Here is a 19,436-nt window from a genome sequence, read left to right on the forward strand (position 1 = left end):
TTTTTTTAAATTCGGGATATATAAAGAACTAATTACTTTACATACTGGTACATAACGCGTGAACTAGTCTTAATTTACCTTTTGTTAATATAAATATCATTGTTTGCGTGGATGGATGTTTGTCACAAGACATTCCCCAGACGGCCGCATGGATATAGATGAAATTTACATAAGACATATAACACTGTAAGAACACACGCTACTTACTAAGTTTGTTTTATTTCGCTCGGGCGAAGTCGCGGACAAAAGCTAGTCCAACGGGATTTTCAATAAAATATCGCAATTATCATTGACGCAACATATGAATAAAAAACAACACATTTCCAAGTAAACTTACGATTCAATAAAACACCTGTGTAAATCTATAACATATTTACTACAAACTGTTTTAATTAAACAACGATTATTTTAATTACATCATAAAACTAGTTCATAGTATGAATTTTAAGTACTACAAATATTCAATAAGAAATCAGTACTAAGATTTAAGATAAATAGGTATTTTTCACGTATTACTGTCATGTATGCTGTATTCGCCTATTTTTATTTACATTCAACAAATTGTCACTTTTACTTTGTCGATAGCATTACAAAATAACTACTTGAACTGGCAACACACAGTTTCTAACGCGTTTTCTAAGCTAACGTCAAATATATGTTTTCACACGTAAAGGAAATATTCATATTTTAATTTCTACAAAGTAAAATTTACTACTTTTACTTTATTTGCAAATATAAAGAGCTGCAGAACTCAACATTGGATTTCATGTGATCCGTTTGATTTAAAAAATTGCGATAAAAAATGCAAATGTAATTTAATCTTTCCTAAAAAGAAAAACAAGAAAATAAAAAAAAAACGAAGCAAAACCTTTAGCATTACGTAAATAGCTTGCAATAAAAACTTGATATTTTAACGTTACGTTTGGTTATTAAGAAAGAAATTTCGAGTAATGCTAAGCAATAAGCGATTTACACTTGCACAGGACATGTCGATCGAAACGATCGAAATTCGCAAGACCGTCGCAAATTACTTAGCGATGCGGAGAACGAAAGTGTTCCAAGGCTCCAACGCAATGCGAACGCATATTTTAGGTCACAAGTTCGATTCAAATACGCGGCTTCGATATCTGTGGGTCTATTGCGAACATTTGCGAGAGAACGTATTCGTAACATCGTATGAGATATGTTAGTTAGTGTACTTTACGTTGGTTGGAGCTGCACTAATCTATTACTTTCTCAATGATGATACAAAAACCTTCTCACGAATATTCTTAATAACCGCTCCGAACGCCACCGAATGACGTAAAGAAAGCAAATAATAGTTACTTCACGGAAGAAATAAAACTTTAATGCACCTATTAAAGTCCTATCTGTACATAAACAGTTGCATTAAACTAAACACTATGATAATATTTTATTCTGAACGAATGTACTAACTCTTGTTACCATAGTATAGTTTGGGAACTCTAGAATAGAAGCAAATCTACTAGTTGACAGATGCATTTTGCATTATATGCACTTTAACTTTATTATTCGATTATACATGACTCGACTAAAAGTAGGTCAAAAGTGAATAGTTTAATCGATACTAGACGTGTTAGCTGTCTAAGATTGCATGCAATCGCATATGAATCTAATATAGCAACCTTACCACACTAAAAAGTCTCTCGTAAAACCCTGAATTCGATACACGCGGCGTTCTTATACAGTCTACCAAAAAGTTTCTATCGTCAATCAATGTAACTAGACTGTCGAATATAATTAGCTTTGTTGCTCGCCGTAGAAACAAAAACGCATGCAAGGAAGTAAGACATTATTGGAAGGTTTCCGTAACCACGTATTTTCTTATTATACATGCATAGTACAAGTACAAAAAACTCATATATAAACCCTTGGAATAATAGTCATTACACTTTATTAACTGGTTTTCATTTTAATGTTCTTTCTGTACTGTTTCAAATATTTTATTTAATAGTTTGCAATGTTAAACGTAGTATCGTAATTGCGAAACGATTACTAAGAATCTTTGTCTCTGAATGCAGTACTAATCAAACGAATTGAATGACGTTCATTTAATGTTTATTGAAGACAAAGGCTTGCAATAATAGATTATATAGCAAAACACAAAGAATGCTGTGGACTTTAGACTTTGACGAAATCTGATCGCTTTAACAACTGCATACTAAATATGATATTGAAGACATTGTCATGTTTAACATTTAAACGATTTTTACTTTAAGTTCATTATTATCTATTAAACCATTTAAATATAGTCAATTCATTATTGTGTTTAGTATGCCTATGTCATACTGGAACTAATCATCTTTGAAAATGATCACTTACTAATATTAATAACCTTAACACGACTACATATGTTTGCTGGTTTCTCTTAGTTTGTCCGCAACATTTCATCAGATGTACCAAACATTATACAATATCTGAAAAATTATAACGACCTCGAGAACGTCTTATGCAAAGAGGCATCAATCAACATCAGTACACAAGAGATCAAAACAATAAGATAAAGTAATACATCATACGATAAAATAATACCTCGAATGTTAGCGTTTCTATTTTTAGATTTAGCGATAGAAAATTAAATAATTTTACCTGAGTCTTCGTTTTCACCAGACGCATTGTTAGAATCTTCTAGACGTGACACATCGAGTACCACACCGGCGTCGAGTGTCGACTCCGTAGCGTTACTATCACGCTGACAAAGATTTCCAGTACGTCTTTTTCTAAGCCCATACGTGTGGACCGGCACAATCAATTTAGGACGAGGAATAGAAAAGTCAGAATCCGAACCACTTGATGAACTTTTGGCACTTCTAGAGAATACACCGTTCGTGTTAGTCACTCGTTGTTCACTTATCACATCTTTTGGTTGAGTTAATGATAAAATGTCATTATACCTATCGTACCTGTCTTCACTTTTCACCCTCACTGTATTATACAACTTTCCATACTTATCACGTTTGATTTGTTTTAAAGCACCGTTAGTAGTCCGATAGTCACTTTCTTTCGCTTCATCAAACGAGTGAAATCCGTTGATAGTCGCAGGTTGCTTTTGATTTCCATTAAACATATCGTACTGCATTAACGTAAGCTGCTCGCTCGGAGAAAGGTTCCTTTTCGGCTGAGTGACCGTCACACTATTAAACGCTTTGCTATCATTATTTGCTGTGTCGAGATAGGCACGAAGCGGTGCCCTACCTTCGCTTTTTACTCGCATCGATTTAGAACGAAAACTGGGTTTTACGTCATCTGCACGTCCGCTTCGCTCGTTCTCTTGTTGCGTAGTGCGCTCAGGAAGTCGATCGCATGTAGATAACGATTCCTTAATAGGCCGCATATATAAGCCTAAATCATCCTCTTCACAATCCGTGTCGAGGTTCTTTTTAGATCTGGCTTTAATGGGTGTTAAATCTAATGTCGCCATAGAGTTTATCAGGTGATACATCGTGTCTCCACCATTGTTGTAACCCCGAACTGTGCCGTTTTGTTTCATTTCGGTGTTTGAACTTCGCTCTTTCTTAGTATCTTTCTGTAACTTTATCTTATCGCTGTCGGTATCATTGTTCTGTTGACTTACTCTTGAATAATATTCATAATATGATTCAGATGAAGGATCTGGCGGTACTGGACCGGGGTCCGGTAACGGATAATATGATTTCTTAGAGTCCACCTTCCTTTGCCTGTGTGCATATCTTAGGGAATCTTTTCTCTGTGGAGGTGCGGGAGCTTCGCGCTCGTTCGAACCAAACGCTTCAATATCCCACTCGGTAAAGTTCCTACGCTTTACTCGTCGTAGAGTAGAAGGCTTGTATCCATTTGGCATATCCTTAAAACTATAGCTATGTTTTAACTTATTTTGACTAATAAGATCGTTGTTGGCTCTGGCTTTTTCTTCTATATCTTGTTGATACTTGGCTAGTGGTGAAATGTTTTCACTAGGAACATTTTGATCTGATTTATAAGTATCGTCGTCAAAAGAGCTCGTTTTGCTGATGTCTTTGTCGTTGCGTCCGACGTCGCGGCAGGATTTGCTCCTGGATATTGAGTTAAATTTGACCTTGTTGGAACCATTGTCGTTTTCATTATAACTGCTAAGATTGCTGGCTCCAACCCAATTTGCAGCATAAACAAGGTCCATAGTCCTATCATTGATAGAAAGCCAGGGGTCCTCCATGACCGCTTTTCCTGGATAATGTTTTAATTTCATAATGCAACGGAATCCACAGATGTACTATCAATAACGTTTTTTCTTGATTCACATAAAGCGTTAACTGTCGACGAAGACTTCATTTTTCTAAAATGATTGTCACTGACTAGTTTTATCATTATATTCTGTTTTACGACAAATTAAATATTTAGCATGAGATCCTTTATTTAACTACACAATCAACCTAAATGATAAAAAAGTAATTTATTGTATTTGAAAAAGTTAAATAATTTTGCAAGGATTTACTAACATTTTCTTGATTTTCGAATGTATCATAATTAGTATTACGTAGAGCAATTGTAAACAACGTGGTAAAAACTTCAATGGTGGCAGATGACGCAAGTGTCGATCTCACACACTACGTTGCCACACATCTTCAGCTTGCTAGTAATAATTTTGTAATTAATATGAATTAACAGCCGTCACAACGCCACTAAATGAAGCAATGTGTCACGCAATGCATGACTCAAACGAGAAATAGCTCGAAACGCAACTTTAAGGTACTTTATAAAGGATCTTACATCAATTTAACGCAAACAAGTCTATTTCAGACTTCTGACTCATAACCAGTCACATTTAACGTGAGAAAATATTGCTATACAATGGAATTTGAAATCAATTGACAGCTTTTGTTCATTAGCTTAGTAGTAACAGCCTATCTCTACGTATTAGATTTGATTCCTGACTGAAGCGATAATGTGTCATTTTAGTCCTTATGAATTTTACCAATCATTCTGTTTCAATCAGTACAGTTACAAAAAGGGTATATAAAATAAATAGAACAATTTTTAGGTTATGTTTGTAATGGGTATGAAATGTAAAGCAATATAATACCGGTCACGTCACGGGATACGGACACGTGTTATGCAACGTCTTTGGCCGAGGAACTCCAAATAAGGTTGGCATGAAGTTATGAAATATCGCCTTAAATAGATACACGTTATGTGAATATATCACCGGGTAAAGCCCAATTTATATTCCGATTAACACTTTGCTTCTGATATGTTCACTTATTGACTTCAATTCAAGTAAAATACACGTATTGAAATCTAAAACGAAACGGTCAGTGACTGGTTAATTATATTTTCTATAGTCTAATTTAAATAATTGGCAACCCTGACTAGATTTAAAAGTCAAACCAACGAATGCAAATGGGATTAAGTTGAGAAATAGATAACAAGGGCAAGCGGCAAGCGGGATAGACGTCGGAGAGATCTGAGCAAACTCTTGGAGATGAACTTTCACTGGGAAGCATAATATCTAGGCCAATGGACATTAGATACGTAACATTGGAGAATATATTAGAAACTTATGTAAACGATGGTGAGATCAAAGGTGTTGATAGAATAGCGACGGGCTTTACGAGATCTTCAGTAGAGTTTTTTTTTTAATTAAAAAACCTACCGCTTCAGCACTTCAGACTTTTCACTACACATCCTTATCTTTCGACCACAGACAAAATATATAGATTAAAAAATCCAAAATCAAATAATGATACGTTCGAACTATAGTTAAGTAACCCATTAAACCGGTTTTAAGGGCTCGCAGACAATTAAAGTGTATAAGTAAGGTAACTCATTAATAAAATGTTCATTAAAATAAAAACATTCTTGAGCATAAGAACTAGTTTGGTAGCGAGTCACGAGAACCAAATATAATTTATGAATTTAGTTGAACTTGGACTAAATTTAATTAAAAGTTTCAATGAATGTTGCACTGTCAGTCGAACCTTGGATAAAGCCTTGTATATCTGTTAATATTACCAATTCTTTTTGCAAAGGTATTGAGTAATAAATGTACAAAATAAAAACATTCATGCTAACAGAACAGTAGGCAGAGATGATAAATTTTAAACTTAACATGATCATAACTATTATAACCTACATTTACTTATATTTTCTCTCATTTTTTTTATTCTTAATATTGTCTTAGTTTAGTTTTGTCTTGAACGTCCCTAGTATCTCAAAAGTTTACTGAGTCATTAACTTGTCATAGTATTTCTTTCTACATTAATTCTTTCCTAGTCTCCAGGTTTACCTTTCTCGTTCACAGTAAAACGTCTTCATTTGTTTTTAAAGTCACCATAATTGTGCAAATGCACAATTCAAGTCAAGGCCTATAAGAATTAGGTTTGAGTACAAAAGAACGACTTATCTTCAAGACTAAACAATAGAGACATTCAATTTGTTCTTTGTTTTCATTACAAGCATTCAACCTACAACACCAATGTTTGAAAAACAAAACTTTTAGCCATGACCCAGCGAAACAGTATTCTTAAATAATCTGACTAAATACGGACACTGTTTGGTTACAACTACTTTTAAAAATAAATCAAGACATATAAAAAAATCCAGTTATATTTATAACATTAGTCGTATAAATATGAACAAACCATTTATTTATAACTTACATACCAGTATAAGTTAATAAAAAATAAATATCAACAATGGAATGGACATAATTTTCCTATGAATCTCTGTTTACAGAAGAAAAAAATGTTTGTTAATCTGGGAATGTCGTGCATAAACAAATATCTATTGTCTTTCACCCTGTAGTTAAGCAAAAACAAATAGATAATACGATTTACTTTTATCCAGTATCTGCAGTGTATGACCACACACGAAGATAATACGAAAGTAAAAGATAACAGTTAAAAATTCAAAACACAGCTTGCTCGTTAAACAAACAATGTAACAATGACCTCCGAAGCTAATTCAGACTAAAGCACCACTTGCCTTAAGTAAAGTGTTAAAGACAAGCTAACGTGAGCTTCTACCGACTTATTCGAACACTCTCATAAAGTGATATTACATTATTATTATTATTACACTAAAATTTGTTATAGTAAACAATATGGTTGTTTAAATTCATCATTTTAGTCAAGACTTTAAGACTCATATGACAGTAAAATATCCAAAATAAAACTTTACGGGCCTGACCCACCTTTGAGTGGAGGCTCAGATGGCTTAAAAATGACGTCACTGTCAGGTAGTTACAAAATCCGATATTTCTATTACATATTTACAAGAATTTGGTAGGAATGAGTCTAATACTTTTATACCTAGACTAAAACTTTAATACCTAGTCGCTTTATCACAAGATGGAGGTCAAATGTAAGTCTAATTAAAAAAAAATCCCAGTAAGCTAAGTGTAAATGAGTTGATAATTAACTAGACACATGATCAAAGTAATAGAAAACGATTTCTAGACATCAATAGATAGACGAGTTGAAACAAGTTCATTGTACCACATACCCAGTCGACTGGCCAGCTATGACATGAGAAATCTATCCAGGAATATGAGAAATCATCACATTCATTATAATATTAATTTCATTAAAAACAATTGAAGTTTATTCTAATTCAACCACCTATGACTGTAGGCCTATCTTATGTGACTATGGGAATTTAAATCGAATAATATGAAATACAAAAAACCCCACACTAATAACCTTCTACTCGTATAAAACTTAACTTGTTTTATTAAACCAATATAAGGGTAATCAAAGTAATGAATCACAAACATTTTTTGTTATTAAAATAAAGAACAGAGCGTATTTAATAAACAAATAGTACTCGATAAATTCCAAAGCTAACTTCAATACGCGGGTAGTGCATCTAATAATACTCGTAGCTGTACCCCTTACAATAATCCTATAAACCACACCTGGAAATACAATACAATCGTTTCGAAACTAGTCGTACAGTATTCTTTGATGTATGAAGCAAATAAAAAGTTACAGATAAAAAACTAAAAGAGACAAATCAAACAAAGCTCTAAAAAAACTTTTTAAACGAATAAATCCTTCTGGAACCCATAAACAGCACTAACAATTAGGTTACAAGTATAAAAACCAATAATTTAATTCCATCACGTATGAAACCTCGAATTCTATTGATTCACGACGAACGGAGTGTTCATAATTTTATTCATGGAACTATTATTAGTGGTAAACATAAATAGCTAGACGGGTTTATTTCGATGTAACGGTATGTCAGGCATACAGACAGTACTTTCCATTGTTATATTTGGATGACTCAGTAACTAACAGTCGGTAAATGTTTATTTAAGCAGTCCCTTAGACTTATAGATAATTAAAATGATGGAATTAGGTCAATTAAGTACTCTGTGGCAACCAATAATGCAAATAACATTAATACAAATGATGTGAGTTATGGCAATTATTAGTTTTAAAAATCATTGTTTTTCCCCTAAGATAATGTACCTAGCTAGATTTATCCGATGTCATTACCATTCTTATTAAATATAATAATGTAATTTTTAATATATGGCAATTTTTGAAAATAAAATATCTCGGTTTAGATAGTTAAATTCTAGGTTATTAAAACTTAATTAATGTGTAAATAAAATATGTTTGTTTACTAAAAATTTTACTAAAAAACACAAAGAAATATATGGGAATATGACTTACTAATTCATTGTTTGTATCGGAATGGTATGACTACTAAGAAATGAACAATAAAATACGCAGATAGATACAAAAATGGTTCCATTCAGCATGTTTATATTTGCTTCCTTTGATAATTTCGAAACTATTCCTATTGTTGTTATGACAATAGGTGCATTATTTAGCTTGCTGCCTTTCTATGGTTTACGAGGCTTATTATTCCAAATAGCTACTTCACGATAAAATCATAATAACAGTAAATTGTTCACCGCGCATCATAATATTAAATAACGTACTGCACGGTCCATATATCGTTGGCATTGAAATGATTAAACAAGGCGCAACTTTCTAATATCTATTTGAATTGTAAGATGTATCAATCATGCATGCAACAATGAATATTATTGATTTTGTAAATCGATATCGATTTGCTTTGCCTATCTCTGTAATAAATAGATTTGAAAATTGCTTGACATTTGATAACAATCAAGGCTTCACTTAGTTTTATTCGTGACAAGATATACGATAACTAAAACGGTCAGATGTTAAACAAATCGTTCACCAGTAGCTTGCGTCATTGAGTCAAATCAAAACAACCAAGCCAAGGCACTGATGTCACTTAGTCTGCAAACGTAGAAAGCTCTCTCAACTTGGACATTAATATGCTAAAATATCTTAAGTAAAGACGACGCTTCAAAATACTTTCACGCGGACGATACACGCAAATACATGTTATTTGCAACACGACCTTACGTTAAAAGCCTTCAACTTTGATACTCTTTCGAACGTAAATGACACATGATGTGACAATCCGTAAATTAAATTTAAATACTACCGTACAGTTTAAAAATCCTTGCAAAATTATTGTAATAAATCTATTATCCAAACTAAAAACTTCAATTCAAATCAAACAATTATTTGTAGAAAAACTAGACACATTTCACTAAAAACTACACAAATCCTTCGAAATCTTTGTGAAGGGAACAGCTGCTAGCATATAAAAAACATTATATTATCACTGCACCTTTATACACCATGTTATACAAACATTTGAGAACTTATTCGCGCAGAAAACAAAAACTTGACGGTACACAAATCATTGTTTCTCACACGGTGTTATAGATCGCGTTTATTTTGAATTCGATGAGACCGCAACAAGACGTCCAATCACGTTGACGGCGCCCCGCTAACTGAATTTGATCGACTCCTGCGCATGCCGCATGCACTCTTGATGCGCGAGCGAGAGAGATTTAGACAGAGAAGAAAAATTTGATACCTGCATAATAAAAGCTCTAAGTTTTGATCATAATAAACACGTTATGCCCGACTCTCTAAAAGTGCTATTGGGGTGACAAATATTGACTTGTTTCATCGGTAAAGGGCTACGACAGGGGCTTTTAAACTTTTAATATTGGGGATTTATTTTATTAACTTTAACTGATTTAGTGAATTATGTGGTTCGGTAGTGCGGTAGTCATTACTCTACCGAACCACATAATCTTGAAACTTGAATTTCTTTATAAAAGCTGTAAGTCTTCTTCATGTTTTGTATGTTTTATTTTTCTATTCGGTAAAGGCAACACTTACCAAAAAGGATTTTCATTGCCCAATTTAATGCTGTTGTTAACGAAGCCAAATGAACTTTTCACTAAGATAAACTCAAGCATTAGTTATACAAAGTATCAATGAAGAAATCTAATTGTAAGGTTTAATAAAATACGGTATAAAGACTTCAAAACTGTTACAATGTCTTGTAAAAGTCGTAATTTTGAAGATATTCTTACAATCACTTTTGTTTTTTGCTTCTCTTCCGCGTACAGTAATATTTTACGTCAACAAACGTGATTTGGCTCGTAACTGCGGTTACTAGGGGACATTTGTCAGCTTGTCCACAATTTGACAGCCGATCAATCAGTAGCGTTACGTAAATGCGTAACCAACGTACATACATTTTCAGTTCACCTTTGTCTAAATTATCGCAAAACTGTTGCAGGACTGTCGATTGTTACGCAGCCAATTCAAGCAACGATACACCGTACCGTAAAGATGGAATTTTAATTTTAATACAGAACGTGTACGCGAATTGGCTTGTCCAAAAATAATTCGCCGATTATATCGTGTCATCGAACCCTTAATAGCATAATGAACTTTATATTTTGCCAAACGATATGATTATTCCAGTAAAATACTTACTTAACTCATTATTTAAGAAAAGAAACAGCTTCAGGAACTTTTAAAAACAAGTTTATAAAATTTGTAGTAAGTTACAGATAAAAACTTGAGAGTTTTGCATTTATTAATGTTTAGTAATACTCGTAGTTACTTTGATGTTTAGGGCCAGATCAAAATAACAAAGTTTTACAAACTACATTTTTTATAATAAAAAAGTCGCGCTACAGACGCTGATGTGCTTCACATTTTAAAAGAATTTATTTAAATTTATCATTAAGCAAAAATCCTACAAACAGTTATGAACCATCATAACAGAATGACACGTCATTTAACATCTGAATACTTCATAGGTTATTTTAAAACAAACAATTACTCATACACTGTAAAATCAAACAAGTCACCGCAATTATTATGACCGTCTTTATTTACTCTAAAATTGACAAACAACTATCCTTCTCCCGCGACTTCGTCTGCCTGAAATTTAAAAAAAAACAAAAGAAAGTAGCCTATTTGTTCTTCCAGGCTATATTCTACATCTATCCCAAATTTAACCGAGATTCATATAGCTGTTCAAGCTACAAATTCTACCAAACATCCATCTAAACATTCGCATTTAAAATGTTAGTCAGATTACTAAACTACCGAATAATCGTGCGATAACTTAGTCTCAAGAAGGTCCGACTGGTCTAAACTTAGTGCTGACATCGAACTAAGTATTCACAAGTAGCCTTTTAAGCTAGTTTTGTAATAGAACAAGAGAGTTTTAACAAATACAATAGTGTCACTCGTAAATTACATGGCCACTTAACAATAGATCGAATTGTGGTCAAATCACAATTATTTTAACATTTAAAAGGTTACCGTTAAAAGAAATATGAGTAAAATTTCATTTTATTACTTTCAAATACCTATTGAAAATAATATTTTGAGGTTAAAAGTTGAAATAATGAATTAACAAGAAACTTGAATTGGAATAATAAAACAAATGAACGTACAATTACCTTACAATTAATTTAATTACATTACAACAATTAATACGTTCTAAGCCTTAAATATGGTACAACCCTATCTTGTGATACGCATATTGCTGTTTCAAGTTTTTTAGTCCTAAAGAGAGAGATGGCGTTTTGTTTTCATTTAAATTTCGAAAGACACGGTTAAGATTGTAGACACAGATCCCACAGAGCAAATGTCGAATAACAGAGTGGACAAATAGACGTGGGCTGTCAAACGGTAGCGAGCCCACTCTGGTCCACTATTAAATTTCCTTTAACGTAGGCGTAAACGTTTTCGCACGCCTGTAACCTTAATTGATAGAATCGTATTCAGGGAATACAATTTTACCAGTATTAACCTTGTATAGATAAAGGTGGTTAATGGCGGAATAATAAAAATGTTATTCATCTCAAATATGCCAGAATTAGTATTATCGGAGATCGAAGAAGACGATTGTAATGAATAGGTTTAACTACTGGGCCGATTTTAAAAATTCTTTCACCATTAGAAAAGTAATACCTGTGAGTAACATAGGCTATATTTTCCCATTTCTTTGTTATAATTTTTTTTTAATTTCACGGGGAGTCGCGGGCAAAAGCTAGTCATAAATAAGACACACACAAGCGCTTGACCACAATTCCACCTAAACTGACTAAGTGAAGACGCGGTCGAAGGATGTAACGCTCTAGCTTAGTATGTACCGATTCACCGTGCTCTTAAAATTTAAAGAAACCAAAGATACTGAAATATCGGTTAGTCAAACGGAGGAATTACAAAAAGAAACACTGCAGCATCAATGTAGAAACGTGTCATCACAATTATGTGCATATTAATTTCAATCGAAGACTACCGTAATGTAAAAATTATTCACATCAGGAAGAGACTTAGACCATTAATATTTGTAATTTATTCAAAATAATTTGCAATATTGACAGTAAACTTCGGAAGTTAGATAACACAATTTTAAGATGGAAATGGAAAGTGACAGAAAATGGAATCGAAAGTAATAATCGATAGTTCGCGGTGACATCGGTTAGGGAAAAGCTAGAACCAGAACAATGATTATACAATCCAATGAAGCGTATTGACAACGTAACTAACAATGTTTGATTTTGAATCCATCAATTAGTTTTGGTACATTAAAACATTTATGATTTGAGCGAAAACAGTTAAAGCGGGTGCACACCTTTAATAAACCATCGCACAACTATTGTGCGATTGTCGATTGTTTTGCAGTCAATTCAACTGTTTAGTTGCACAACTAAAACTCGAGTAGTGTGGGCACCTCCATATAAGTTCATAGGAACTAAAGCGGGACTAAACAGTTGTGCGATAGTTTAGTCCATAGCGCTCTTTAAGCTTGACCGAAATTTTTACAGTAACATACCAGAGCCAGCCAATCAGACGATTTCTACGTTTCATCTGATGAATTACGAGTAGAACATCCAAATATTTTTTCTAGTTACAGAAGCCAGCGGCTACAAATATCTCTTTAAAAGAAAACACGAACTAACAATGTTAATCCGTTATCCGAACATACGTTTGTACTCCAGACAGATTTCATTTGCGACGAAACGGCGCCGCGGTCAAGGCTTAAGACTATGTGGTTTTACTTTCACAGAGGCCATTGTGTCTTCGAGACGTACGAGATAAAGTTCCAGCCACCGCAAATGTTATTTATTGTTAGGACTTGTATCCGACATCAGACGATTTCACACTTTGAACTTTACCTTCATACTTTCATTACAGTAAATAATATCGTCGGAAACTTTGTATTATCAAATTCAACAATGGTCTTAAAGACTAACAATAGAACTCAGTCTCTTGTAGCAGAATTATCTTACTAAATCTACACTAAGCGACTGTTTAAGTATTTTAATCTATGCTACTATTATAAAGAGGAAAGATTTGTATTTTTGCATGTATTGAAATAACTCAAAAACAACTGGGCCGATTAAAAAAAAAATTACCATTGAAAAGCTACGTTTTCATTGAGTAACATATAATTTTTATTACTTTTAATTCCACGCGGACAAAGTCGTGAGCAACAGCTAGTACTTTATAAATCTTTGACCCCATCGATCACTAATTGTGTGATCGAATTTTAGACCAAATTTATTATGCAAATAGCATTTAGGTTATGATTATTTACTTATGGATTTATGAAAGGTTTTTTTCTGTTCTGTAAACAATAATCGAGTCAGTAATCTTATTTTATCTAATCCAAGCAGCAAAAGGAGCAGTTATAAATTACCGCCATTCGTTCTAGCTTCGTATAATTGAACAATGAGGCAAATAGTCGACATACGGGCATTGTCTGATATGGAGTACAATACCTAATAAATAACATTATTGCTTTCTAAGTGATTTTTAAGCTGAACGTGAATTGTAAAGTCATAGTTTAACTGGAAATAATTTGTTTTCTTTAGAAAGTAGCTGTTAAATAAACATTAAAACACTCAAATTAAAATACTATAGAAATATGAAATTTGCTATTGAAATTTTAATAATGTCTTACGTATATGATAACAATAAAAATAGTTTAAGTGAAAATATACGATAATATAGAAATTTCTATAAAGATTCTATCTTAAAAGAGAACTAGTAATTAAATATAGAATTATGCAGTTTTCTAATGCTATAATGCAGGCGATTTTAAAAGACTGTTATCAGTATGTAATCATGCATTAACATGAGCTAATTTTAATTAGACGTGTTAAGAGAAATCGTGCGATATGGATGGTCAATGCAACAGAATGCAACACAACACGACCGGATGAGATATAACTGTGTTTGCATATATTTGAATTATGCCGCGTATCATTTCAATTTGTTCGGGTAGTATTTTTATACTTATGAGCGGAATCGGAACGTGAAACGTTTTTCCCCCGTTGATGTAATCTTTTGAAATTAGATAGTTTGAGACGCAAGTAAATCTGCCGTTGAAGAAAAAAAAATTGCTATAAAAACCAACAAACCGTCAAACATTTACAATCTGATGCAATATAATTACTTGTAAACAATTAATCGGGATTATAGTTTATAAACGATATTAAGTTTCACTGCACAAAAGCAATAATTGCGAAATTTCTTTGTTACAAATTGCACCTGCCAAGTGATAAGGCACACATTGCATTATATTCAGTTGGGGAAAAACACACGTATTCAGAGTAGTCAACTAATAGGAATAAATAATTTCAGAGCAACAAAGAAGAATAGTTTTACGGCGAAATATTAAAACGATATTGTAATTTGACCTTGGAAAGTAATTATAAACTATCTTTCGCCCGTGACACCGTTGGCGTGCAATTAAAAAAAAAACAAAAGTGGTATATGTCTTTCCAGACTATCCTCTACATCTCTGCCAAATTTCATCGAAATCCGTTCAACCGTCTAGACTACAAACTTTAACAAACATCCGAATTTTTCTTTTAAATTTGTATTTATTTTTAGTGGATATAAAATAGCCATAACCTAAAAAAAATATTTTGTAATGCTTGCCACCGTTCACACAATAAAGCCGAGCTCGGACCACATTAAGGCCAATAACGTCGGTAGGACCATTCCCCTAACTGGCGGAACTTACAACTAAATTGCCTTCATACCAAATGCCATTTTTTTATAAAAAGCAATTGAGTTTCGTAACGTTCGTTCGGCCATTACTTACAGAAAGATAAAAAAAATCCGTTTTAATCTATCTATACATATAACAAAATTGGAGTGTCTGTTTGTTAAATCAAAAGAAAAATTCCAGATTTCGGGAAGATGATGCATTTGCCTTGCTGATAACGAAAATCTCATTTAAAATTTTTTTGACTGTCATTCTGTCTGTCCGCAAGCCGCGTTTGTTCCGGGTAATTTTCGAAACGGCTGAGCCGGTTTCAACCGGAATTTCACTGAAGGGCTCACATAGACGGGTATATTATAGGCTACTTTTTCATCTGAATATTGCGTGGACGAAGTCGCGGGCAACAGCTAGTATTTAATACAATTACGTAATAAATCCTAATAAAATATTTATTTTCAAGATGCATATTTGCAAAATTATTTACCAAACGTAACTACATATATGTTCTTGAAAGTATAGTCTGTAAGGGCAATGGCTAGGATTTAGTATGAAATGCAATCATTAAGGGGTCGCTTAAGTTACCATTTACGAATGAATGAGTAACTGTTAATGCTTTGTGCTTGTTTTGAATTCCTGGTATAATTTTGGTACAACATTTGCTTAAAGAACACACTTAATTTTATATCAAGGGGCATTCAGTCTCAGATAAGCTTATCAAAAATTTAGGCCACAATATTTTGTTAACCGTAAGTTCAAAGATCAATTTATAAGACGTATTTAATTCTAAGTTTAAAAAAATACAAGACAATAAATTCCATCAACGCCCAAAAGTACTTGACTTACGAGAAAATGTTAATATTATTTGACAAAATAATCAAATTATATGCTTTAATTTTCAAAGCTATAACAGTTTACTACCTCATTTTATTGTACTTGAATATTGCCATAAACCCGAATGGAACTGGTTGCTTATCATAGTCGTAACTTCAATCAGTTTTAAGTACTGGCATACCAGAAAGATAACAGACGAAAAAGTCATGTGTTTAAACGCTAGCTTGAGCATATTTTCATCCCTCTTACACTCTCTGAGAAAACAGAGATGGAATATGTTTATCACGATTATTTCGTCGGTGGAAACAGATTATATGAAATATAAATGAGTCATTTTTACAAGCTATTTCTACGTTAAATTGTTTATACAAGTACAGTTTTAAACAAAAGTTAATAATGGGACACGATTTTAGACGCATTTCCAACTAATCAACGTAAAATTCGTAACTGGAGTTTTTTAGACTTATTTACTAAAAATATTGAATTCCAGACACAACCATTTTAGATTATCAGAAAAATAGAAACTCAAGTCCACTCCTTAGTTGAAACAGTTCAGCGACGTTAATCTCAGTAGTTTTAATTACATATAAATAGATAAATTACAAATTATCTGTACAAATCTGTTATATAAATAGGAACATCGAACAAAGGCAGATAACACAGGTCACGCATACGAACTCTATAAACGAATTGGTTTCGACACGCTAACATACGGATTCTCGAGTAAACATCCCTAAGTTCTAGAAGCATCTATAAATTTATTGCTATCTCTTTTAGTAACAGAGAGGATGAGAAGGATGACAAATAATCTTGTAAGTCAAGGCAATAGAAACTCAAATATAGCAGATTATTGAATTAACCTGATTTTTTGAATACAATTACTCTTAAGATTAACACAAATACAGTGTTATTTCGCATTCATTGCGTAGTTTTATATAACAACTAGCTTTCGCACGCGACTCCGTCCGCATGAAATTAAAAAAAGGTGTTTAGCCTATGTGTTCTTCAAGATTATCCTCTGCATCTACACCAAATTTCATCGAGATCCGTTCATCCGTTTAGGCTACAAACTCTAACAAACATCCATCCATCTATCCATCCATCTTAACTTTTGCATTTATAATATTAGTAAGATAAGATAGATGAAATCTTTTGATTTTCGTAAAGAAACTTTGTAACTGTAGCTTATAAGAGGCTAGAGTAATTTTAGAATAAGGTGTCATTAGATTTCTAGTTTCAACTCCAACTTTGACAACAGTTTGATATTAAAAAAGTAACTGCGTCATATTATTTTAGTTACAAATGTAACAAATTAGTACATTTTTTAGACTTAAGGCAGATTACGATGCTTACGCAAAAATGTTGAAATCGTGATCTCTTAATATTGATTTATTCGCATAATTCTGTATGTAAATAAGTTTTGAGATAAAACTTCATTTTTTTACGTTGCCATCGACGTCAGCAATTATTGTTACACAGAACGGTGAGAGAAATCCCTTAATATTTCCAACATATTATTTTGTATTTCGAAGTTATCTTGCATAATGCAGACCACACACACTAGATTTCTCATGATCCTGTCGTGTAACAAAACTGTCCAATTCTCGATACTATGAATGGTTTTGCTTATTAAAACCTAACGTGTGCGGCAAGCATTTTGTGACGTCATAACTTACAACTCATGACATAACTAACTAAATTATTGAACTGTTTACAATTAGGTATTCGATATCCAATAGATACCAATGGCCATGGTAACTTTCACTTCCGACACCGATATAACCCAACTAAATGATGATTGTTACTGACAAGGTCTATAGCTACCGTCAAGGTCATCTTAGTCTCTATTGAAAGGTTTTTTGCTATTGTAATAGAAACTTTTTTGCACAAATTTCGTACACGTAATACGTTCGAGATCACTTAACGTAATGTTGATATTAATAAAATTACGGAAATGTCGATGTATTTCATGCATTTTAGAAGAAAACATATTTGAAACAAACAATAATAATGTTTATGCTGTTATATAAATTTGATATAAAATAGTCTAAGCTTTTAAGATGCGTTGAGAGAAAGTGAAAGCGAAGATTATTTCCAGAAAATTGACAATAAGAATCTTTTTAAAAAGTATCGAACAAACAATGCAGAGCATGTTTGCAATCGAAATCGACACTTAATCTTATAAAAAATTAAGTTAGTAAACTTTAAATTGCATCAAATAACTGTAATGAAAAATTAGAAGTTTATAGTTTTAGGTCTATGTTGATACGGGAGATTGAGATTTGACAATTTGTAATCAATTTAATAAATAGAAAACTATATACGTAATATTATTATAAAATCACAGATGCAGAGAAATTCAATAAAAACATAATACACATAACTAAATATATTAATATATTGGTATTACATAATAAATTAATCGTAACTAATTTGTTATTAAAAATTTAGATAGATTACGATAAGGGGTTAAAGGTGTTCACATATTGTATTACAAAACTCGTTTTTGGTCGCTTTTCCCTCTTTCCTAATATAGTTTGTACGTGTTACACGTTATGAAACTTTAGTGGAAATCGAGGTTAGAGGAGTTATTTACGTTGTTTTTATGTTTGAACACTATGTGCACTTTGGTACGATGAATATAAAGTGAAACGGCTGTAAAATTTTAATACTGATCTGTTACGTCAATTTTAAATGTGTATAAGTTAATAAAATGAAGTAACGGTGTGTAAAATAAGAGTTTTATTACGTAGATTGAATTTCATAATGTTTCGATTTTTTATCGTAAAATAATCGATTGGGTACACAACTCTCTAGTCGGACTTGGACGAAACCAATACGTAATGGTTGTAGTTTGTGTACAAATACTAATTAAATTAATTGATAATTAATTTTAACTATAGTAGGCATTTTTTACTATTATCGTTGTAGCAAATAAGATACAAGATGATGAATTGGTATTTATACCTATTACCAAAAAAAAAAATACCTTGAACTACAAAAACATAACATGCCGCTATATTATTTTTAGGTAAAGTGGAAATCAATTTAATCTGGTATTCCACTTTCTCAGTATAAAAGCGCAAAAATCTAGCCATGAAGATTGTATATCGTAAAAGATTTAGAAATAAAACTATTTTAACGAAGACATTATGTAATGACAAAATATGTACAGAAACAGACTAGAAAAAAGTGATGACGACGACATTGTGTTCTAAATTTGAATTATTTAATTT

The 19,436-nt window shown here is 32.5% G+C and overlaps 1 protein-coding gene across 4 annotated transcripts in view; it reads right to left on the bottom strand.

Annotated features, from left to right (window-relative positions):
• LOC106105142 (cGMP-dependent protein kinase, isozyme 2 forms cD4/T1/T3A/T3B-like) overlaps nucleotides 1-19,436 on the bottom strand; it is a 115,265-nt gene that overhangs the window by 22,541 nt on the left and 73,288 nt on the right. Inside the window, exons 1-2 of one of the 4 annotated variants that reach the window (XM_013285370.1) lie at nucleotides 9,658-9,812; nucleotides 2,611-4,350 (exon numbers count right to left, since the gene is read on the bottom strand). The exons of 2 other annotated variants lie outside the window; for them this stretch is intronic. In XM_013285370.1, coding sequence (XP_013140824.1) covers nucleotides 2,611-4,225 — 1,615 coding nt within the window. In that variant the 5' untranslated portion in view covers nucleotides 4,226-4,350; nucleotides 9,658-9,812. Of the gene's footprint in view, nucleotides 1-2,610; nucleotides 4,410-9,657; nucleotides 9,813-19,436 lie in introns of those variants that run through there. One more of the 4 variants, XM_013285369.1, reaches the window with a different exon arrangement.

The sequence above is a fragment of the Papilio polytes genome, unplaced genomic scaffold (assembly GCF_000836215.1).
Source record: "Papilio polytes unplaced genomic scaffold, Ppol_1.0 DF823177.1, whole genome shotgun sequence".
Lineage (NCBI taxonomy): Eukaryota > Metazoa > Arthropoda > Insecta > Lepidoptera > Papilionidae > Papilio > Papilio polytes.